This window comes from Nelusetta ayraudi, unplaced genomic scaffold, assembly GCF_046127955.1.
Source record: "Nelusetta ayraudi isolate G7.1 ecotype Tasmania unplaced genomic scaffold, CSIRO-AGI_Nayr_v1 ptg000070l, whole genome shotgun sequence".
Taxonomy (NCBI): domain Eukaryota; kingdom Metazoa; phylum Chordata; class Actinopteri; order Tetraodontiformes; family Monacanthidae; genus Nelusetta; species Nelusetta ayraudi.
Window position 1 is genome coordinate 6,494,610 of NW_027466120.1, and position 25,037 is coordinate 6,519,646.

Below are 25,037 nucleotides of genomic sequence, written 5' to 3' on the forward strand. Positions count from 1 at the left end.
AAGCGCATCCAAAGAGGAGAAGGAGGAGGAAAACACCAACCAACGTGGATGAAGGAAGTTGGGAAGCTCGGTCTGCTGCCCTCAGCACTCACCATTGAAGCCAGAGGCATGTCAGAAGTAACAAAAACCATCCTAAATCCTGCGAGCCGATTCAAGGACGGCAGCCCATCCTGGGGGAGCAGCAGCCGCCGCTGCTCTCTCCTCCTCCAGTCGTCCTCCAAGCAGCAACAACTCAGCCACGTCCGCACAGAAGCTGCCGGATCTTTTTGGTTTTTTTTGCTCCTGCTCAGGATCTGTCCAGTTCCAGAAGATGTCAGAAAAGGGAGGTTCTTGCTCACAGAGCGTGGAGTGTCTGGGTGCCGCGTCCCCGCCGCGCTCCTCTTTGAAGCCGGGACGTGTCTCAGTCCCGTCCTGCTGTCCAAACAGTCGGCGACTGCATTTCCAACGGACACCGGGGTGAAGTCATGGCAACCCAGGAGGATCCTGTCTCATTGTGTTCGGGCAGGAAAGAGGAGGCAGGGCTGGGGGAAGACTTGGGGGGGGGGAGGGGTGGAGCTTGGAGGGACTTCCCTGGTTTAGACGCCCCCCCCCCCCCCCCCGCTCCCCCTCCGGCCCCCCTCGCCCCGCCCCCCCGTGCTGTAAGCTGCTAAATCATCCAGAGGCCAAATACCTAATAATAACAAACTGCTAATTCAGACTAAATTCTCACTCATATTTTCAAGCTTGCACACCAGCAGCAGTCTTCCCAAGTCTTCCCCAGTCCACCGTTCTCTCCGTGCCGTCTCAAAGATCACCCACAGACTTCCAAACAAAGCCGAGCTCGCCGTCCAAAACCAGGAAAGAATAAAAGCGCGGTAATGACCCGAGAGGAAAGCACCCTTTGTTTACTTGGCACATTTGGGCGCATTTTCACGAGATTAAAGTGGCAGATTACAGTTGGCACAGCGCCTCCTGGAGGAGCAGTAAAGGTGAAGCAGCTCATGGTGAGATACAAGGTTCCTTCCGGATCACCAGCTGTGAATGCTGGATTTAAAGTCATGATATGGCGGCAACACAACAGTGGCCCCTGCTATTGTAGGTTTTGCAGTAATATCATTATGGAGTGATGAACCTGCAGCCATTTATATCTGCAGCAGACGCACCAGCTCGCCTATTAATCACAGTTTGCCAGCGCTGTTCCGAGCTGCAGCTCCGAGACACTCAAACGGCAGCTTAAGCAAACACCGCAGCTCGACTAATTAGGTTTACAAGGTCCCACCACCCCCAACGCACACACACACACACACACACACACACACACACACACACACACACACACACACACACACACACACACACACACACACACACACACACACACAGGCCTCCTGTGTAAACCTGTCAGTCCGCACCGAGGACAGCGGGAACCTCGCTGCTGGTTAACGACATCAAAACCACCTCGTGCCCCTCGCAGGCTTATCTTATCACTGGTGACTGTGGCGTCAACCTTGGCCTGGAGGGGCAGTTGGTGGGGGTGGGGGTCCTTGAATGGGGAGGGATTGTATTAAAATGAGAGGTGACAAAAGACCCACAACACAACGCACACCCCCAAAAAACCCTCAAACCTCTCTTTACTCAAGTGATTAGTTCGCCTCGATCAAGCTGATTGATTAACGGTGGGAAAAACCGCGCCACTGTGAGACTGGACACACACACACATACACACACCAGGAAACTGAAACTACAAGAACCCCCTACGCTGCCGCCGTCAGTTAGTCAACATGAGCTGCACGTTTCAAGGCCGAGCTTCTGGCAGAGCGAAGCGAAGCGAGTGGTCACAACAGGCCACCGAGATCACGGCCAGCGTCACAATTCTCCACTCGCAAGAGGAACTGCTTTTGAGCATGACACAAAAAGTATATATTTTTTTAAAATATAATTTCTTTTAAGCAGGTTCTTCCTTTTCATTTCTTGCAGAGCTGCTCTTACAAAGCCGACATTTTTTTTTAAGTTTCTCGTTAAAAAAAAATAATAATAAATAAAACATATATATGTGTGTATATGTAGATCTAGATATTTTTTAAGCTACAGCTGCTCATTACGATGTCGAGTTGCCAGACGTCTCACCTCAGAGTCAGTCGCCGTCGGCTTTGTGTCTGGCGGAGGCGACACTTGCATCTCCAGGTCGTCGTGCAGCAGGTCCCAGCTGCGCCAAGACGTCAGACGACCAAAACGAACCATCTTTTAGGTTGTTTTTTTTCTTTTTCTTTACAGATTCAGAAATGCCCAAGAAGTAAGTTTGGGATGTCAGAGCGATGAGAGGTTATTCCACAAATCTGGAGTAATCCATGATCCGCAATTCGGGAAGAAGATGGGAGCACTGATCAGAGTGGAGCATGGTGGCTGGCTGACTGACTGACTGACTGGCTGGCTGGCTGAGTGATTGCTGCAGGCCAATGGTCACACCAATAGCAACCATAAAGGCGTGTGTTCAGATAATCTCCACCTTCAGGGAAGTTCTTTGTTTTCCTGCACACAGACGTAACACCTCCTCACAGCTCCTCCCACAGCGTACAGTAAAACCCTCGGCACTTGGCTTTACATAACAAGTTTCATTAAGATACTGTGGCACCAAACGCTCTCACGGCAATATGGGAGACACTTGAATCCCAAAGTTAAACAACAAAAATCAAACAGATCAAAAGGGGAACGCAGGTAGCGTGAGTGCACTCAAATGAACGATGTTATTTATGTCTGAAGTAGAAAATATGTAGAAATATGGTCCGATATTGACTTTATGCCGATATCTGATATGCCGATATTGTCCAAGCGCTTAATTTCCGATTCCGATAAAACCGTGACTTATAATATATGCAGCAGTTATCCCCCAAAACTTAATTTTAGGTCACATTACATATCTCCCGTTGTGGAATTAACACATTACCTACTTTTATTGTGATGCCTAACTAGATGCATTCCACAAATTGACATCAGGCCGATATTATCGGACATCTCTAAGGTAAACTTATATTTGTTCATTTTTAAATCAAGTATAAATTGCCTCATTTTGTCCGTGGGCCCGCCTGCCATAATCAACTATGGATCGTCCTCGCAAGTTCGGACACCAGTCAACCTTCACCGTGTGCACCTAAATCCCTTCGTTGATTGTCGGTTAAAACGCTGCCCTCTTCACGAGCCGTTGAGAATATTAAAGCTAAACCTCAAACCAGATTTTCTGACACGTCTGCCAAAGACCTATTTTTTCCCTTCCTCAGCTCAATGACTTGACATTTCTCACTCTATTAACAAACTATACCGGCCTCCTCGGCTGATTGAGCCTTTGTCATTCAAAGTGATTCTGTGCCAGCAGACAATTGTTGAGAAGCCAGAAGGCGACTGGGTGGTGGTGGTGGGTGCGTGTTACAACATGACGAGTGAAGCCACTTTGAATAAGAGGAAATGAATAAAGAAAAGTGCCTCAGACGTCTTCCGCCTTCCTTCCCAAACAGAGCACATTGTATGAGGCCAAGGTAGCCGCAGCAATACAATGTAGCCTCCCGACTCTGGTGTGTCACCACACGCATGTTTCGGTTTCAGTCTGAAAAAAAGAAAGAAAACCTCCAGTAGGACGAGACACTCTGGAGTTTTCTGGGGTTTTCGTCAGCGACCGTGTTTCCACAGCAGGGCCGACACGACAGTCACGGATATATCGCAAAACCAGCACTTCCAGCCCCGAGGCAAAGTATCTGTTTCGCTTCAGTCGTTCTTTATGAGTGCAGCTGGTCTTTGTTGTTACTATCAATCCAACTGCTATTTGCCTTGGTTATGCTTTCCACCAAAGATTACCATGAACTTTTATTCCCAGGAATTTATTCACTTAAGTAAAATGAGTCCCTGAGTCAAAGTTCTGGGAAAACGTTTCTTTTGACGGGTTCCCTATATTTAGCGTCAGCTATTCCTCAATTGACTCATTTGTTACCGACAGGCCCCGCATTCTACTACATATTTTCATCTGAAAACACACCTACACAAAGGCCGGACCTTGTTGTACTCGTTCTCTGTTCCCAAAGTCAAACACAAATAAAGTGAAGCTTGGAGAAACTAAATCAACACTTTTTCAGACACAAACTAGTTCAAATAAGGCAGACAAGGCAAGAACTGCGATAATCTGAAAAGTTCAAGCCATCCTACCTGGTACTTCATCAGGGAAAATCTTTGATTACAAGTCTTTGATCACAAGTGTTAATACTGCCCTGTTGTATAAGTTGCAGTAGAAGCTCATGTTTTCTCTCTCAAATCAAGTCCATTTAACGCAAAACCCAAACCTAACGTTCCCAGTGCAAGGCCAACTCAGATGCAACGGTCAACAGGTTGTGTTCCATATTCATTTCGGGATGACTTTCGATCGCATGGCTTGTTTGCTCTAAAGATCATTGATGGGAAGCGAAGGACTAAAAGTCGTCAATAAAAGCTGGTTAACAAACCTGTGACCTACTTTTTTACAGACAATAAGGACAACAGCCCACTAATACATCTTGATTGCTAATATTGATTGGTGATAGATTACCTATAAAGCAGGCCATTATATACATTACTTTCACATGCAGGCCCCATTCATACACAACCTCAAAAAACACTGTGGTTTCAAATTCACTAAGACAAAATCTTTCTGCTCGTGCAGAACAACGGTCGTCCCAAAGTTTTGTGAGCACCAAGTGGCGTTTGCAGCGTCGCCCTGGAACGCCGTTGCGGCAGCTGGGTTAAGCGGTTCAGAGGGGCCTGAGCCTGGCAGGAAGTTAGACACAGGAAAAGGCGCCGGGAATCCTGTCAATGTCCAAGATTAACACCCCGTGTAGTTTCCTAATCAGAGGGCTGCGTGCGCTCTCTGCTCTCGCCATGTTTTGGCCACAGCGCTCAACTCTGCCGAGTCTGGCTTCAGTGAGCCACTCACAGGAGCCCAGCCAATTAACCGCCGGCTGATCATAATGTGGAGCAACATGAGCGGGTCACACGTTTGTCCCCATCAGTGACTCTCGCTTTTGACACGAAACAATATCATCTACGCAGACGAGATCTATTTAATACTTCAATCTGAGACTTTAAACCAGTGTCTCTGTCGCTGGCAGTGAGCAGCAGAGGGTGCCGATCACATGACACAGTCTTAACACCGTCGGGTGAGGTCAAGTGTGAACATGTGCCGCCAAGCCTCTACTGGTGCTTGTTGGACCGCAGTGTCACTGACCCACTGAGGCCACATGACGACACCCAAAAAATACCAATATGCACATCAAGTTTGGACACAGCTTCTCATGCAACTTTTTTGTTTCATCTTTAACTTTCTACACTGCAGATGGATACTGAAGACATCAAAAAGTCATTACTTGTGCACTTTATCTGCTGAGCAAAATATATGTAATTACACAACAATGAAAAACACATTCAATAAATGTAAATATGCTTTTCATGAAAGGTGGATTTTGAAGAATTTAAATATAAAACGTGTGGGGGAGTAACAGCAGACGCAGGCCAGTAGGATGCACTCCCTGACAGAACTCTTTATTTATTTATTTATTTGATTTGGTTATTAAAAACACTGTGAAATCAACATACACTGCTTCCTGATTTTCGCTGCGTTTAACCTGATGCAGAAGCGGTGAAGGGTGTGTGTGTGCGGGCGCAGGGAAGCAGGGTGCTGTATCTTGCGTGCTATGGCAACTGATGGCTGTGTGTTTTATAAAAAAAGGTCATAGAGCGGTGTCAAGGTTCTGCGCTCGCTTATTGGAAACCATAAATTCCCAGACTGCCAGGTTATCTTTATGACAACTGTAAAAGGCCGCGGTTTCAGTTCTCGGAAACATGAGGTTCGCCGGTTCCCAAAGGGCCGACGGCCGTGTGGGAACAATTCTCTGCCTACTCCTAATATGCTTAGTTTCATTTTTCGCACAATATTGCAATGAATATCATGACGCTCAGGAAGCATCCAGACACCAGACCAGTAAATAGCCACACGGGGAAATGAGTCACTGATGCCACTGAAGAAAGGGAGATTCCAACTTTTAGCTTTAGCTCTGAGAAGCAATACTGCGGTATGTCACTGTCACTGTGCACTGAGTGCACTGAGTTGCACAAAGTTGACGTCCTACAAGAGTTTTCTCACCTTACAATGCATCCAACATGCTGGGAGAACCTCACCAATGCCACCAAAGAAAATCTATGGCAGCTACCCTCAGCATGGAGGATGATTCAAGAACTGTTTCCCCCAAACTGCATCCCTTTATCCATTTATTATTATTATTATTATTTTTTTTACCAGTGGCTAGTTGTAAACACAGCGTTTCTAAGCACTGTTTAAATAGTAACGCCAGACTGTCACTTGTGTAATAAATATAGAGGGAAAAAATATTCAGAAACACTTAACAAACCCACAATTTTACACAATTGTATCTCAGATATTATGAAATGTTTTGCAGAAAAATCCAAAAAAGTGTGGCTGAATCAGACAAAACCCAAACTCTTATATACAACTGGATGGGTGGTAAGAACGTTATCTTGCTATAAAAAAATTAAGCAGTATTAAGTAGTTTATCAAACGGGCTCAAAGGTGACTGGATATGGTGCTGATATGATAATGGAGGGCGAGAAAGTGTGTTGCTCGCGAATGGAGCAACAAGTGTATCAGTCAGCTCGGAATGCAGCTTCCACCAACCAGAACGTTTGGGCTGTAAACCGATCGACCGGTCCAAATCATCAAAGCAGCCCCGTCCAGCCTGGAACATGTAACATGCTGCGCCGCGCGGTGATAAAACTTGAAAGCGGGTGAGAGGGGAGGGGACTCGGCCCCGCCGCAGCCCGGCTGGCACGAGCCTCTGCCAGGACGTGAATCCGGTCACTAGGCGAACATCCTGACTCCGTTTGCTTCCATAAAAAGCAGGCATGCATGCATGCATGAGGTTTAATGGGCAGCCAGCGCCGGGGCCGCTGCCATAGAGACTCAAAAGAGTGCGCTCGGTGCCCACATGTCCGAGCGGAGCCTTTTTGTCTTCCGCAGCGCTTTTATTAAACACTGGCTGGCGCCCAGAGCGGATCACAGGGTTCTCTGCTGTCAAGTCAGCTTAAAACGGCGCCTTTAATGAGCCCGCGTTCGACGACAAGACTCCGGGTCATTTGTGTTTCGACCGGATTTGAGAAACAAAGGCGCTGCTTCTCGTCGTTACTTTGTTTTGATTAATGTGGCAAATGTCTTGTTGCTAATTGACTGTTTAGTCTGTGACTCTGTAGATTCCCTAAAATTAAGAAGTCACAGGATTTAAGGAAAAACCATTTATTGATTACTTTTACTGTCAGAATTCCTCCTGAAATTTGTCTTGCATCCGCCTGTTTCTTGTACTTACAAGAAATCCCTGCAAAAATACATCTACAACAAAACCGTAACTCAACATCAGACAGGATATAACATCAGGCAAAGTATAATATCAGACATGTAATGTGCTATAGAAAGCTAAACATCAAAGTGGCTGTGGTGCCTCCATGTCTCTATACTAACCCTTTATTAACATCTTAATAGACTGAGGTATAAAAGAGCTCCTCTGTAGATCTCCTGTTGGATGACGGTAACTGGTGCTGGTGCTCCAAGTCAGGAAAGTGTGGGCTCTCTGTGGGGCTTCACATGCAGACCCTTCAGTTTGTAATTCATTGTCTGGGGGCCCTGGGCTAAAAATCTGTGCATTTCGCTTCAAGTGAGTAACGTCTACCTGCTGCCACATACAACATTATTTAAAAAAAAATATGTAAACACAGACTCGAAAAAGTCTTTACTTTCAGCATCCCAGATGTCTGTGTTTATGCTGCTGCGCTGCAGATTCCTATGTCACTCTTATGTAAGGAGGCGCTGATGCGATCCTGGCTGCCTCGCAGCACCTGCTACCACAGACTTAACACGCTGAACCTTCAGCCAAGCTCAGACACGTCCAGCGTCTCCAGCTGATAAAGTCGGGGAGGAAGCTGTAGTTTCATGGGGCTGAATGACGTCACAACTTTTGGTCTCTTTGTCATAAACCTGTGATTTTGCACAATTCTGCCAGTTTGAGGAGCAAATCCCTTTGCTAAATGGCACAAACGTTAAAACCCACGACATCATGAACAATGTTTTTGACTGGCAGGCAATCATTTCACGTATTATTAAATACATTATATTTAATAATAATGATTAAATAATTGGATTCTATTGTCTAATTTGTATCTTTTCTCCAATTACTTGCGACCCCCTAGCGGCCCCCCACTTTGAAAAAAAAGATGGTTTGAGGTTCAGTGCAGCTTCAGAACTGCTTGAAAGCTGCACTGCAGGTTTGTTTTGGCGACCATCTAACAATCAGCTCTCTACTGCCCCCCAGAGGACAGCGCCACAGCTCACCACCCTCACATCATTCTTCTCAAAGCCTGGACAGCTGTGACAGACAAAACAGTGACTTTCTCCCAGCTGACTCAAAGCCAACAGTGAGACACTCGTCCGTGCCAAGAGGACATGTGTGTGTGTGACTCAAGCTCTGCTTCCCTCAGCGAGCCGCCTGTCGTGTTTACGTCTCAGTTTGATGACTGGATTGGGTGACTGGTTTCCAGTGGCGGCCGCCCCACCTGTGTCCTTGCCCCCGGGCCCGATGACAACATCAGGCCGAGCCCGTTTACACGTGCGGCCGCTCGCGCAGCGTCACCTGTCGGTGGGACTTGGTTTGCCTCCTGGGCGTTTGCGACTTTGAATCAGCGACTGTTGCTTCAAGCCCCGCCTGCGATATCTGAGGTCAGGCCAAGATCGAGGATCCTGGGAAATGTCAACTCCACACTTAGTTGTGTGGGACTAAACAACTATTTTAACTAAAATCTTCTGCTTCTTTTGTTTGTTTTTGTTTATTTACCAATGACCGCTTGCAAAGACAGTGATTCTTAGCATCTTGTTCAATTAGTAAAACCCAGTTGTCACCCGGACAGTACTATAAATATAGTGGAAAAAATATTCAAAAACCCTAATGTTACACAATCTCAAACACTATGAAATGATTGCAGAAAAATCAAACGGTGTTGCTGAATCAGACAGACACACATTTTTTTTGCTACTAGTTAACAAAACAAAAAGTAAATAACAAAACCGATCTCTTAATAATGCCTGGATGGGTGAAAAACATGTAAACGCCTGTGAAGGGAGCATCTGGGTTGTGGGTGACTGGACCAAGAGAAAAATCCACCTGGAGACGTGAGAGTGACTCCTAATGCAACGTATCACAAGTGGGTGTCCAGAACCATTTTTTTCCACCACTGTATACACAAACTGATGTGTTGTGATCTGGTTTGGCTGTCGATGGTTAACCTCAAGCCATTTGGTTTTTTTTCGGATGCGTCTTACTGGAACTGAAAGCTGTGATGTCATTTCCTAAAGCTTTCAAAAATTCCGAGGTCAAAGCAGCAAAACGTCTGCACTAAAGGGAAAAGATAGACAACTGTTAACTTTTTTTTATCCAACTACAACTGTTTAACTACTACTGGTTGGGGTTCATGTATTGACCCAGTGATCAAATCCTGACGGTCAAGTCGCAAAGAGACTTCTCAGCCTCGTGCCCCGCTCCCACTCTTTCTTTCAACGTCTCTCAGAGGAAAGACGAGCGCTTCCTGCCTGTACAGGAAGTGCTGAGGAGGCAGTTTTCCTGAGTGAACTCATCCTTGGAGCCGATCCGGAGGGATCAGCAGCGGAGCAGCGCTGGCAAGCGTGCAAGACAAACGCACAGCTGGCAGGAGGCGGCCGAGGTGGAAAAACCAAAAATACACCGGCAGCCTCCTGACGGGAGGTAATGTGACGGGTGAGGTCACGAAGGGATTACCCAGACGCAGCCCCGAGAGCCCCGAGGCATCATGGGAGCTAAAGGACCAGTGGAAGTTATGGAAAACAAAGGTGTGACCAAGAAAAAAAGAGCGCCAGTCACTGGGCGTTGTTCGGTGTTAATGAGCTCAGCCCTGCTGGAATAATGGGACGAATCCTGTTGGGCCGGATTCAAACTCACCAACAGATCGATGCTGTCCTTGCGTCCCAGGGATCCGTGCTCCACCCTCTCGCTGCCCGGCGTGAGGATGTACTGGCTCTGGCTGGGCGAGGGCTTCATGTTGGGCAGGCTGAGGGAGCGCAGGTCCTTCACGCCCTGCTCCACTTTCAGCTCGTCGCCTTGCCGCGCTGCAAGAACGGCAGAAAGAAAGGCAAGGCAGCTTTAGTCACGTGGCACATTTCATGCACAAGGCAACTCAATGTGCTTTACATGATTAAACGCTCAAGTTGAAAAACAAAGAACACAGCATTCAAAGACGAAATGTAGAGAAAAAAAGACAGATTAATAGAGCAGTAATAATGGAGAATAGAAATAAAAAGATGATAATGAAATATATCAAGATGAACAAAAGCACTCAATTAAGAGGAAGGAAGAGTCTTTAACTCAGATTTAAAAAAAAAAAAACAACAACACACTAACGTCACAGCATAACAGCTAAATGATGCTTCAACATGTTTAGTTTGAACTCTGGGCTCCACTATCTGACCTGAGTCTGCAGATCTGTCCTACTGGGTTTATATTCTATTAACATCTCATTTATATCTTCTGGACCTAAACCATTCAGTGACATTCAAAGACACAACGCAGGCACGTTTATTTTTCATCGATGGCTCTGAAGTTCCTCTCGCGACAGCGCCTTACGCACATCGAGGGCTGGTGTTTGCTCTCCGAGCTAAATCCCTCTAACAGGCTTTGGGCCGGCCGCCGTAGAGAGGATAATAGCGACGGTGAGCGGGACAAACAGCGGAGAAGGATTAAAGCCGCTACGGCCGCGGGAAAGTCAGGCATTCACAAATGGAACAAAGACAAAAAAGTCTTTCGCTTGATGTTCTGTGAAGTGAGTTCTGGAGAAACAGCAGCTCCACCTGCTGCTGATGACAACAGGCCACAAGTTGCAGACAACAAAACAAAACGATGAGCTGAAAACATCTTGTGTAACTGAGGGAGGAGGGTTATGTATGTGTGTGTGGTGGTGGTGGTGGTGGGGGGGGGGGGGTGTTTGGGGGTGAAACAGGCACGTTCTTCCTCGCCAGGACGCGAGCGCTAATAAGTGTTTACAGCAAAAACGACTAGACGAGATTTTGCAGTTTCCAGGGTTTAGCAGGACAAGTGTTGCATGGAGGAGGCTTTCATGGGAAGACTGTGATGTAATCTGGGGCTTTTCAAGTTGTAGGAATGATTGGTTATGGTAAAAGAAAATACGATTGCAAAACGTTTTGGTTTTTGCACATTAAGAAGCGTTTAATATTCCAAAGAATGAAGGACTTTTTGTGTAATAGATTCAGTTATTTTATGACCTGCTACTGCTGATTGATTTGGACTTGCATAGATCAGAAGAGTTCCAACATTTTGATGGAAAATGTGGCTCAACCATTCTGGGACAAAAAAATCCTACATCACAGGTCACATACTTGGCCATGCCAATTATTTGGTTGCATCGGTGAACAATTTGACCTGTGGCAAAGAAAAAAATAGATTCTATAGAGTTTGCATATTCCCCTTTTGTCTACTTTGGTCCTCACACAGTCCGAAGGTCAGTTGGTGACTAAGGTGTCCGCGTGTGTCTGCATAGCTGCGTTTCCATTACCCCGAGAATTGTGCAAAACCTAAATATCGCAATAAAAAACTGCTCATGGAAACACAACTAAACTTTGAAAAACCTCTAAAAGATGGCTAAAAGGTTTTGACTGCGCGTACATACTGAAAGGTCCCAACGCTGATGGCGACGTCGCGACTATCACACATTTTGGTTTTTCTTCTCACAAACGTTGGGCTGAAAACCGAGCCAGTGTGAGGCATCCGCTGCCAGCGGCTGCTGACTACTTCCATTGAAGCCATTGTGCGCCTGCGGTGGATTCATGGCTCAACGTCTATTTAGCCTCGGCACCGCCAGGGAACCTTCACAAAGCGCCGCTGCACATCAACATGCACGGATGCAAATTGGTTCCGAAATGAGCACAGCTGCTGCTTCAGCTAAATGTGCATGGAGTGCAACTGATTGAGATTGGAGGCGGCGCCTGACAGCTGAACAGACGGCACCGCTGCCAGCGGGAGTGGGGATCATACTTTGTGTTTCGTGTACGATAAAAAAAAAAAAAAAATTAACAATATCATTACCTTAAATTCCTGCAATGTGGATTGTCCGTTCTGTTTTGTTGTTATTTTTTTTTGTTGTTGAAAGAATCAGGAACACTTGTGGTGTCTACGCCAAAGGCCCCGCGGCCCCGCGGCCAGCTTCAAATAAAACACTCGCTCCTGGTAACCGGATGATCTGACTCAGGCCCTCTGTCACAGTCATGAACAAAACCCTCTGTAAATATTTATTGATACACGTAAGCCCTTATTCTGTTATTCCAGGATACATGCAGGCCAGAGAAGAGGAGTAGGGAAAATTACGTCCTGGTGCTGGTTTTGGTCGCCCGGCGACCGCCTGCCAGCGAGGAAAACACTTGTGTCTTGTCTGAAAGGGCTTCAGCACTACTGGCAAACTCAGGGGTGTCAAACTCATTTTAGTTCACGGGCCAGAAAAGGAAAATCTATTCCTAAACGGGCTGGACCAGTAAAAACGGTTTTGTTTTACTTTGGTGGTGTTCTTGGAAAACTCTGCACTCACACTTTGACAGAGACATTTTGGGGCAATAAGAGTGGCAAATAGGAGATGTTATAGGAAGACAACATAGCTTCGGAGTGGCTGTACTCGGGCCCACTTGCTCAGGCCCGGTATTAACAGTTTGTCTGCATAGCAGAAAACACTATTGCAACATCCAGTGTGGACAGCAGAACAGAAGTTTTTCATCAGCATTGTTCCTCTCACTGATTTACTGTAACCCTGACAATGAACTCTTTCCTCGGATGCCTTCGAGTGAAAGGTGCTTCCTCTTTACCTTTGACTTTGAGGTAGTGTCCTCCAAAGCGGTAGGCCTCGAAGTTGAGGGACAGCGGTGTGTTGGACTGGTCCAGGAACAGGTCGACCCGGGACAGCTCGATGCCGTTCCTCTCGAACACCGGGTTGAGAACCTCGCTGGGGACGCACAGACAAAAAAAAACACCAGCCGTTAATTGCGGGTTTGGAAAGTCCTGCGGCGGCGCCAGCGCTGCAGCTCCTCCGCCTGACCCTCACCCCAAGGTTTTCTTTTTCATCGCAGGGACGATCTCCGTGTTGATGTCCACGTTGAGGTCGAACTTGAGGCTGAAGCACTCCTTGCTGGGGTCCTGCGCGGGAGAGGGGAGAAAATCACGACGGCGTTAAGTTTACACAGGTGGGAGCAGCAGCCAGGGGTCAAGAACATATGCCGTCTGAGCCACACCATCACGTTACGTCACAATTAAGAGAGCGCAACAGCGCTTGGCATCCTGTTGCACAAGACTCACAAACTGGGGAGAAAATACAGCTTGTGTGAATAGAAGCCTTTATTAGTGCCAGGTTGGGGGAATTTGCATAATTGCAGCAACAATATGGTGCAAAAGAAGGAGAATTATATAATTAAAAATGAAATATAAAAAATATTTTTAGAGCAAGAGAAAAACGATATTTAGACCATATGGACAGTTGGGTTATTTTACAAGTTATCTACATATTGAAATATAAATTAAGTGTTTTAATGCACCTTTATGAAATGTAGGCGGTTAACAAGATGATGTTTATTAATAAGTGTGATGAAGAGTGAAAAAAAGCAATAATAAAAAGAGCTGTGTGCTCGGCCGCTTACATCAGTGTGCCGTCTCCGTGGTTTCTTCTTCACGAGCCCCCCGGTTTTACGCTCCCTGCTGAGCAGCAACACACACACACACACACACACACACACACACACACACGTCAGACAAGGCCAAAGAAAAGCACGTGGCTCACTCAGAGCTGTTGCAAGGGAGGAAGCCCACTAAATTCCGCAGCTGGAATTCTTCTGCTAGTGCAATATATAATGAAAGGCTACACACCCACGGCCGTTCCTCCCCTCCTCCTCTTCCTCCAGGTCGGACGGGGGGCTGGTGCGCGGGGGGCAAGAGCGTGTGGACACGTTCCGAGCCAGGATGGAGGCTAAAGGACGGGAAAAACGTGCAGGTCATTCCTTCTGTTTTGTGTTCATCCGTGAAGATTGCTGCCTGCTGTTTGCTTAAAACCATTAAATCAGAAGTATGTGTCCAAACTTTTGACTGCTAGTGTACATCCTGATGGCTGCAGCACAGTTTCATTTTCTTTGACAGTGGATTTTCTCTAAAGATTAATAGCTTCCTAATTTGGAGCATCCCAACTGGTGACCAGATAATCAGAGTCCTCTGTCTGCCTGCACAGCTTGCTCACTTCCTTGATCCACGATTACTATCCAAAAAGATCAACAAAGCAACAGCGGAGTTTTCTAGTCAACACCATAATGTGTCGACTTTAATTTTAGGTTTAAAGCGGGTACAATTTTAGCTGCTTCGTATGAAGGGAAAAGTTGCAAGGTGTTGTTTTTTTTTAACATCTTACTAATTAAAAAGTTGTGTATTCTTTGAAAGAGTAAAATTCCATCATACGTCAAATCTGAACTCAACATGGTCAGATCAGTGAAATGAGTTTTAATGGCACTCAAAAGAATGAAAATAATCATAAAATGTAAGTTAATAAATTTATATGAAACTTGTTAAGGGAATTACAAAGCTGTTCATTCTTTTTCAAGGGAAAACTAACCTGCAGACACTGATACAACATACTACAATATCATAATACAGTAATAGCGTGTGACATCACCAAACTTATCACCAAGAAAATACTGCAGCTCTACCTTGAGGTTGTAAGTCAAATCGGGGGTGCCGATCAAAGTGCATGTTGTCCGAGTTCTCTGAATGGCAGCGTGAGTCACATGACTCACACAGGTGAAGGGGGCTTTTGCTATTCAGGTCTAGGCAGTCTGGGTGGTGGCAAACCTGAAAGCAGACGAAGGGGGGAGAGGGTCCGGTTACAATAACAACAGAGTGAGCAACAACCAAACAGTTTGAAAAGCAGAACCAGAGTGGAGAGGCTAAAAGCGTCATAAACACGTTCCTGCCTGACCATTGTTTCTGCTGCACTCAGATGACCGCAGAGGCTGCACTGGCATTCCTGAGGCCTGCTGACACCCACCTTCCCACCATCTGTCCCTCTCAGTGGGATGGCATCTAATTGACTTAAGGCCAGTTTTTCACCCTAACCCTGATCTGGGACCAGCTTACCCTTAAATAATCCGGCGATCGCATCCCGAGAGGTGAAACAATAAAACCGAGCACAGGTCAGAGGGTCTGGGAGGCTTTCGGGCAGAAGGCGGCCCGGATTACGGGCGTCTCTCAGCCTCGGCCCAGACGGATCCTGCCGCTGCGGGGCCCTGGCAGCCTCCGTCACCCTCCAGGAGTCGTCCGGCGCTCTTACGCCACCCCTCGCCATCGCCCAGACCCCAGGAAGTGAGGATATATGTGTAGATACACAACAATAGAGGGTCTGGTAATGGACTTCCTGTCATTGTTTCCATGTACTTGGGAGACGCAATGTGTCTGCGCAAGAGTGTGTGTAAAGTATGTATTTTGCACGACTGCCTTCTGGGGCAAAGGCAGACAAAGTAGCTTTCATCTATTTGCAATCAATATGCAACTTGCAGACGCGGCCCACTGAAGGGGAATGAAAGAAAAAATGGTTACATTTGCCTGGCTGGCGTAATAACGTTATTACATTGTTATTACACACGTGCTGCCACACAAGTTTCCAACGGTAGTCACCCTCTACACTCTGCCCTCCCTCGGTACTCTACCGTTACGTCCTGCAGACCGGAGCAGCCTTCGCCTCCGCTCCAGCAATCTGACTCCATGTCCACGGCAGCAGGCACCCAGGAAGCCAATAAAACATCCAAGCTGCCACCGTGACGGCCTTCGATAGCCTGCTCAGCGACCCGCCGCCTCGACAGGCCGCCGCCGCATTAAATCCACTCGCTCCCGATGTCTAGCCAGGTATAATCTCAAAAGATTTCAACTGCGCAGGTCGGCGGTCTCAGGGGAGGACAGGGGGGAGGGGGGTTACAGAGGGGTGACGAGTCCCACTGGGGATGTAAACAGGAGTCAGGAAGGAAGAAAAAAAAAAAACGGGTCCATCCAGAAGCTTTTCAGAAGAACAAAGCCCCCCTAATCTGGCTGCCTAATTGGTGCCTGCGCTCTGTCAGAGCCATCTGATGGCCCTGCAGAGATTAAACAGCCCCACTGCCAGCTCGCCCGCCAGCCACCCCCGCCTTCTTCTCGACCCCTCAGCCGCCACCAGCGCCGACTCCACCCTTCCTGTCCTACGACCTGGGTCGCTGTACCCGGGCGGAGCGCCCCCACCCCACCCCTCCACCCTACGACCACTGAGAGGTTTTAAATAGAACGAGACGAGAGTGAGCAGGGGCGACGACAATGGCCTTGTTTACTGTGCTGGGAACGTGACATTTTCTCCCACTGCTACAGACCCGGAAAGGAGCCTTTCGAGGTTTACACAACTGAAGGTCTCAGATTCTATTAGCTGTGAGGAGGTGTCAGTGAAGTGGACCTCCTGAAGAGCATGTCAGACCGGACAGATGCGTCTGTTAAAGGATTTCTATCATAATGCCGTGCAAGCCTTTTGCGTGAAGCGTGAAAATTTCCCCGTCGGGTTCCTGGAGCAGATCATTGGTTTTACTGTTTTTTTTTTTAACATAAACATGATTGTGTTGCTCTGAGATGCATAGATGCAAGTCAGATGAAGGTTGCTTTTTTTTTTTGTTTTGTTTTTTTCTTTCTTTTAAAAAAAGGCTTTTCAAATCAATATATGTAGGGCAAACCACAAGAAAATCAAGATGAGACCAAGCTGCATTCAAAATAGGTGTAAAATAAAGTAGAATTCCATCGGAAATCCAAAGCCATTTGTTTTGAGTATGAGAAGAGTTACGGCCCGGGACTGTTTTCCTGTTCATTCCTGCACTCGCTGATGACCAGACCATTCAGGTTTGGACATTTCCCAACGGCTGCGCAGCCGATGACGCTCGAGGACGCAGGTACGAAAGAGTTGAGGCGTCTGAAGTGAGTCACTGGCCTCGGCTCACCTTCCTCCCGACCTCGCTGCAGAGACGTCCTCCTGGCACAAGCAAACAAGTCACAGGAGTCTGCGAGAGAGAACCTCCCCGCGCCACGTTTCTCAGAAGCCAAAGTCAACACGCGCATTTTTCAGCTTGGCCGAGTCCAGTGTCTCCTTCGCGTCGAGGTGAAACGTTTCTCGATGTGGTGCGGAGACGGGTGGTGAGGTCAGAGAGAAACCAGGAAGATCAAGACACCATATATAGACGCTGGACTCTAAACAAGAGGCATAGGCACTAGCTATCGTACTAGCTCACTGACAATACTAAACTTTTTAGCCCCTAAATCCAACAACCCCAAAGAGTTTGTGACGTTTGTCATGTAACAACAAACAGCATGACGCAGTCCACTAATATACATTTAAGTCTATTTAAATGACTTCAATGTTAAATGCTTGACTACTTCTACATCTATCCATCTATCTATAAATACATTTTTTGTATTTCCTTTTCACCCCAACCGATGAAAGCTGCCCTCTGCAGTCTGGATCTGCTCCAGGTTTCTTCCCACAGCGGGTGTTTTTTCCTGGCCACTGTCCCACCTTGCTCACTCTGTAGGGTTCAGTTGCTTTTCTCCCGATTGTCCAAAGCGCTTTGAGACGCCTTTGACTGCGATTTAGCGCTGTACAAACCCAAGTTGATTGATTTATTGACTTTCGGCTGAGAATACACCCGATACGATTTTTTTTTTTTTGCCAGGCCGGCGACTGATGCAAATGTCGCGGCTGAGGAAGACTGGAGTCACAGTCAAAACGGTCAAGCAGGTAACATTTATGTCTTTTGTGTGTCTGAACAAAAGAAAATAAGAGTAAATCTGGGCTGACTTCTCTCTCTCCGTCCGTCCCTGTGGCCTCTCTGCACGCTGCGAGGAGGTCGTGACAGCGGCCGACAGCTGACGGGGGCGAGCCGACATTTGTCATGTGAGCGCGTGCCGCCTGCGAGGCCTGCAAGCCTCCTCTCAGATCTTTCAGGATTTACAGGAAGCATGAGCGCACGTAGGTGCCTCACAAGCACACACCCGGCAGCTGGCAGTGCACGGCTGCGGCGCATCAAGATGAGCGCTGCGCGTCCTGGGAGGGCGGGAGGTGCCTGGAGGGAGGGAGCCTGGCGAGGTGAATCAGGATTATTACCTTAGCACCTAATCCTGCAAACGCCGGCACGCACGAAGCCAAGAGATGCGAGTTAAAAAAAACAAGAGACGTATCCACTCGCCCTAAGAGTCTGATCTCATTCTGCCGCATACAAGTGACTTTGTGGAGCTTAAGGGGCTACTCGACACGGCTTAGGGACCTTCAAGTGGAGAGGAGCCACGTTGATTTCAAAGGGCTTGAAAGCGATTTATGATTGAAGGGCGGAAAATGCAAGTTTAATAGTAGCTGCATTTCCATTACCCCTAGAATTGTGTAAAAACCTAAATATCGCAATAAAAAACTGGTAATGGAAGCACTTAAACTTCCAAACCACTCAAATATGGCTAAAAGGTTTTGACGATTCAATGGAAACACCTGCAAAATGCAATTGTACTTTGTCGAAATTTTTAGAATTATCGCTTTTATTTTGCAAAAAAACTGTCATGGAAACGCAGCTACAGTGACCGTGCAGAAACGTCCTGTCATGCATTACAGTTTCGGCTGTCGAGGACAATTCTGCACACATTTTTGGCAGCTTTTCACCGACCCGGAGAGCTGTGCAATGAGCCCCGTCTGATCAGATTGTATCTGTCATCATGTGACACATTGAAGGAAATGATGCACGGTCAGGACAGGATGCAGTCCTGACTCAACGTGATGAGTAGGCCCATCGATCACAGCAGAAATCTGCTCCGTAATGATGTGCACATCTTATCTGAGAGCAAAACCTCCCTGGCCGTTCTCCCTCCAACCCAGCACGGAAACAGCGTGGAACAGCATGTCCTGCCAAAGCACACCTAGCCCTTACATAACCGCATTCATCACCTGCATGGGTGCGTTTGACAAACAAAAAAAAGCTGGAGGCTATAAATTCCCACACAGCCAATTATTACATGGTACCTTCAGAGGAGCCACAGGCCCACTTTTCTCCCACTGTCGTCTTACACAACAGTTACAAGCAGAGGTGCGAGCCCCGAAGATGATTACCAGTAACGTGCACGAGTCCATATACAGGGCTGGAGTGCATGTAGGTCACTGAATCAGCAACTCCCCAGATGGTCTTTGTCTTCCAAAATTTGAATAAACTTCTGACATCCTGTTACTATCTCCATGAAACGATCGCATTTCACTTCTACTCCATTGCATTTATCCTGTCCAGGGTGGGCTTCACCCCTCTTCACTCACTACGCACCAACAGGACTGATCGTCCTCAAGGCTGCCAAAAATGATTCAAACAGGAGGTCTTTTTAAGAATTCAGACTTGAGAACTCAGTAATTAGATGCAGACTGCACTGTTACTCACTTGGGCAGGTGGTAAGAAACGTGCAACAAAAAAAAAACATGCAGAAAAACAAAACATTTTGCATAGGGAAAAACTGCAATGATCAAGAGGGACATTTGTGAGTGAGACATCATTGGCTGAAATCTATACAGGAGTGCCGCATGGACAGCCCACAAGAATCAATCCCACAGGTTGTTGACTTTAGTTGGAAGATTCAATAAAGTTCTCAATGATGCAACTTTAAAGGCATGAATTAGAACGCGCGTGGGTCATGTTGCAACCTTGTTTACAAGGTTTCACTTCCGCTGCACACCAAGCGCTGCCCGTAACACTGCACTCAGACTGAACTGAACTCAAAACAGTGACTGATAAAAACATGGTGAATTCAAAGATCAAGCACTTCCTTCACTGTCAGTACTGTTAGTGTTGTTGGATCGTCTGAATAGTCTGCTCAGTCTCCTCAGTGCTCATTCTGAGTAAAGACAGCCAAGTCAAAAATAAACCTACCCCAACAACATGTAAACGTGACCAGAAAGTACTTTGATACAAAATGCTGCTTGGCTTTACCGATTCGACGGGTGGTTCCATGGCGAAGGCTTGGTGGTGCTGATGGTTGGAACAGCTACTCCTGCAGTGTTGGCCAGGCGTCTAGTCAGTTATGTGTGACACAGATCGGATGCACGTGAGCTTAAATAGCGTTCCACTGCTTTAATGTCGCTTTAATCTTTAGTCTTTAATCATGACAGCGACAGAGCGCGTAGCTCAGAAGGGTCGATAGCGCACAACCTTCCGTCAATACAGAGTAAATGCAGTCTGTGTGAGGTACTCAGCGGATGTTGTGATGCGACGATCGTTGGTGAGATCGAGAGAAAGTCGAATGAGGGTGGAAGAGAGCGTGTGAGAGTAGCAATTAAGCACCTAAAGGGTCGCCTTTGTTGTTGTTGTCAGACTGCGTGAGGGTGCGGATGCAGGGTCGGAGGGGGTCAAAGTTCAGGGTTCAATTGCAGCACAGAGTAGATAGTACCAAATGCAAGGCTTTTATGGCCCGACTGTGAAAATATGAGTTCCCACCATGGATGTTTTAAAAGGACTGGATACCAGACTGTACTATGGTACACATAGTATAGTACACTATACTATGGTGTCACAGTTATTTTATTCCAGTGGCCACTCGAGGTACTGCAGCCATTTTTCCATGGACTGCAACACAGAAAGAAATGCCTGCAGAATGGCTGACAGGACGACTGCGACCTGAAACGCTCTTCATAATCAATCTTTCTCCTGTACATTTTTAAGTCACAGTCTTTAAATCTTTAAAAAAATATATATATATTATTTAAGGCCAGAGAAGAGTTTATTCACAGCGTGACGTCACATCGTCGTACACCGTGTCTCGGCTTGTTCTGACCAGAACACAGAAACATTTTTGGCGTGTGTGCTGGGTGAGCAACTGCACTGGTTGTTCCCACGCGTTTAGCGCCTTACGTGCACACAAACACACGCAAGTCACAGCCGTGTCCCACACCCCAGAAGGCAAACTCTGCTCTGCGCCATTGTTCCTGCGGATGTATCTTCAAACCCCGGGCGCGCACACAGGCACACGCACTACAGAAAGTTGAAATCAAAGGCTGGTAAGTCAACACAAAAGCACAAAGCCCTAAAACTGCACCTGATATCAGGCGGGTTCATGGCACAGCTCTTGCGTTCGATCGCACACAGGCCGCCAGGCCGCGCCGACACAGCCAGTTTCTTACCAGCGAGAAACTCGTTTTCCCCCTCTGCGTTTCCCTGTTTTGCGTCTCCAGATGCAGAAGCGAAGGAGAGACTTTTTCCAACGTTCAAAATTTCAAACACACCCACGCACGCCGACGATAAGTCAGCGCGAGACAAGGGCAGAGTCATGCACGGTCTTGTTCAGAAATGGCATGACGGCTGCGTAGTCAGTCAGTCAGTCAGTCAGTCAGGCTGATGGATGACGCAGCGTCAACAGCATCGTGACCAAAACTGAGAAAAGCCGGATGCAAGGATACGTCGTCGAGTTCGCCAGATGGAAAAAGCCACCGTCTTGTTTTTGCTTGCAGTGCTGACCTTTGACCTGCGCATACATCAGCACACAGAGAGCATGCAGAGGCTGCACAAACACCAGCGTACTTATGTACACTTTGAAGTGTCCATAATTTATGTTACACTGTGCATTTCTGTGGATTCCACGATGAGCCTGCAAATAAAGGCCAACCTTCATTGACGGATCATCTAATCGGTCTTGGCCTTGGTTGTGACCGCTCAGTCAGAGAGAGGGAGGGAGAGAGAGAGAGAGCGAGAGAGAGAGAGAGACAGTGAAAACAGCTTTCTACGATTTTCTTTGCACAACACTTCAGAACCCACTCGCTATGCTGCCATCACACCAAATCTGACGCAGTTCACAGTGGCCGAGACCCCCTGTGGTGCAGCCATGCACGACATATGATAATTTACAGGAATACATTATAAACCTGAGGGCTCCCCCTCCACACCTCGCTCAGCGTCACGCAGTGGTGTTTGCATGATGTAACTAATACGACATCTGCTTCTCAGTCAGAATGAGTGACAATCGAGAACAGAGTTTTTTTTTAAAACGAGCTGAGCTGTCAGAGCCTCACGCCGCCCTCCTGCTACCTTCCCACTGAACACCGTGCTGATTGACGTCCCAAGAGCAGGGCGCGTGACCCCACGGGGGCCCCCCCGCTCCCTCCTCACCGCCCCACAACACCCACTGGCTCTTCTTTACATTGCAAGAGTTGCTATTAGCTCTTACCCAGTGGGTGGGATTCAAAGCAGCGCCGCGGCCAGTCTCCGGGAGATCAAAAGGGGGCGCCGCGGCCAAGTCCCGACTCATTTTTCAATAAACACGCGGCGCATCTGCTGAGGAGTGGCATGGATGAGAGCCGCTGCCGCCATCTGTCCTCTGGCCGGGTGAGGAGGTGGAGGAGGAGCACCAGGCAGAGGCCGTTATGCAACCAGACTGTCTACACGCCTGTTCCCCATTAACAGACTCCCTCTTATTGCTGCGCTGCAGGCCTGATGCCTCGCACACATGGATTTACTCTCAAGGAGGCACTTGTGTTTCTTCCTCGCAGTGGAGTGCATTTGTGTGTGTGTGTGTGTGTGTGTGTGTGTGTGTGTGTGTGTGTGTGTGTGTGTGTGCTCAACACGTTAACTACGCTCATCAAAGGGCCGGCATTGCGAACCTCACTGGCTAACAGACGCCGCACGCAGGACGGACAGGAGAGAGGTGTTTATCAGCCAGGACGATGGTGATGTCATTCACGGGCTGCAAAGTGAGAATAAAACAATGGAAGCAGGTGCACATAATGATCTGCACAAATAGGACCAAACAGTGGGGCACGCACCACCGCGGCTTCAAAGCATGATTTTTTTTATTATTATTATTATGTTTCATTTATTTTTTCTACTTTTCTTTTGCAGCTATTCATTATTTAGCATATTATTATTTGCTACACATGTTTAAAAGCTACACGGCAACTAAAAATAGCTAGATTGAGAAAACAAGATAATTAAATATAAATAAATATGATATAAATATAATTTGTCAGCTGAAATGACACCGGCTGTGTGAGCGTGTTTTGAAGCAAGCTCGGAAGTGCTGACTCGGGAAGGAGGCCACAAAGACTCGTCGTTTTAGTGTTTTAGACGATGATCCAAACAGATCACATCAGCAGCATAGAGCAGCTCTGTGTTTACATTGTCGTTCCCTTCGAGTAGTGTAAATAGACAATGTCAATTATTACCGCGTTCTTTTGCACGGCAGCTGGATCGATCAGATTTCTGCACTGAAACGAGAACAAGATGTGACCGCTCCAAGCCGCTTTGACAAACCACAGAAGACCCGAGAGTTGTAAACAAAAGCTGCTGCTAAGGAGATTAGCGTCAGTGCTGCTTTAGCCGCACTTTTATTAGAACTAGGTTGCTCTTTAAACATTAAAAGGACAACTTTTAAATAAATAACTGTACCCAAGACAATGCTTGGTGGGATACACTTTTTTTTTTTTTGCTCTACGTTGGATGAGCTTTGGCAAAGAGTTGTTGCTGTGACGCATTGCCAACAGGTGGTGACATGAGGCTGAAGTGGGCACAGGTAGAAATCAGATTGGCCCACTTCACAATGACGGACAGGGAGTTTGCTTCTGCCATCACCTGTCAAGTTTGCACATGCTTCATTTGGGTTCCTGACAACTGCAGCATGTGTGGGTCGTTACTAGACGTTGAGTTATGCTGTGCTGAATAATGACATGGCAGAGTTGCCTCAGTATAAACTTCCTGAAACTAAAAGAAGGGGGGAAAAAAGTGACATAGCTGATAATAAATGTCGGGTGAAAGCCCTTCATCCAAAGACAGGCTGAAAAAATGGTCACTCGTCTTCACTGACTTGCACCTAGAACCATTTACATTAAACATTACAAATTTTCTTTCATTTACGCGTCTCCAAATTGTACAACCAGATTGTTTTGACGGAGAACACATCAAGAACATTACTCTGCAGTTTTTAGTTCAGCTCGTTCTGTAATAAAAGACAGGTTGTCATTTTCAAACACGCTTTTTCAAGTTTTTACTATTCGCCTACTCAAATAATAATTGACTCACAGCAATGATCGAAAGATTAATCAAGTGCAAAAATAATGGAAGTCTTTGTTTTTATGGCTAGACCTGACTCACTCTCTCACTCTCATGCTCGGCCACATCCAGGTGCATGGGGCACTGCCTCCGAGTCCGCTGCTGACAGCTGAGAGTGCAGCAAACACTTGGACTGCAGAACTACATTCTTCTCATGCATGGTTTGGCCAAAAAGCAGACTAAACAGACAGGAAAGCTCCTGTAAACTCATTTGCTGTTAAAAGAAATAGACACACATCCTGCAAAGTATAGGAAACAACACTTGGGGAAGGGGAGGAGGATGGGAATGAATGAACATCCAGGGGAGAGATCTCAAAATCAAAATCAAAACCAGAATTACGAAATCAGAAGGACCACGGCCAACGTATCACTAAACCGCTGCTCAGGATGAGTGAGTGCATGTGACTCAGTTTGGACAAGTCTGGCCGCCAGACGACAGACAAGTAAATCTGTGAACAGCATTTCGTAACTGCACTGTGACACAGAAAAGGAAGAGGAATATTTTTTTCCCCCAGATTACACACTTCCAACGTTGAGGAGAAACGAGCCAATTTCTCACCGTTTACACTGTGACATCACATATTTACTCTGCAGTTCATAAGCCCAATGTAAAGTGCGTCATTCCTCTTCTGGTTACTCGCAAAACAAATGTACCTTTATATTTTTCTGTATACAAACACAAAGTTTGGGGAAGGTGCCTACAAATATTAATTAGCTCATTTCCTGCTGAGCAGCTGTAGGGAAACATCTGTCTCTTCTCGTTAACCCCTTGGTTCCGATCACCACCGCAGCTGAAATCAAG

General features: G+C 46.9%; 1 protein-coding gene across 5 annotated transcripts in view; it reads right to left on the reverse strand.

Annotated features, from left to right (window-relative positions):
- plekhg5b (pleckstrin homology domain containing, family G (with RhoGef domain) member 5b) overlaps nucleotides 1–25,037 on the reverse strand; it is a 67,144-nt gene that overhangs the window by 12,935 nt on the left and 29,172 nt on the right. For 2 of the 5 annotated variants that reach the window (XM_076041774.1, XM_076041778.1), the window contains 6 exons: nucleotides 14,828–14,969; nucleotides 14,001–14,100; nucleotides 13,775–13,832; nucleotides 13,186–13,277; nucleotides 12,950–13,086; nucleotides 10,026–10,192 (listed from right to left, as the gene is read on the reverse strand). In XM_076041774.1, coding sequence (XP_075897889.1) covers nucleotides 10,026–10,192; nucleotides 12,950–13,086; nucleotides 13,186–13,277; nucleotides 13,775–13,832; nucleotides 14,001–14,100; nucleotides 14,828–14,969 — 696 coding nt within the window. Of the gene's footprint in view, nucleotides 1–10,025; nucleotides 10,193–12,949; nucleotides 13,087–13,185; nucleotides 13,278–13,774; nucleotides 13,833–14,000; nucleotides 14,101–14,827; nucleotides 14,970–15,823; nucleotides 15,896–20,131; nucleotides 20,221–25,037 lie in introns of those variants that run through there. The other 3 variants (XM_076041777.1, XM_076041776.1, XM_076041775.1) reach the window with 3 other exon arrangements.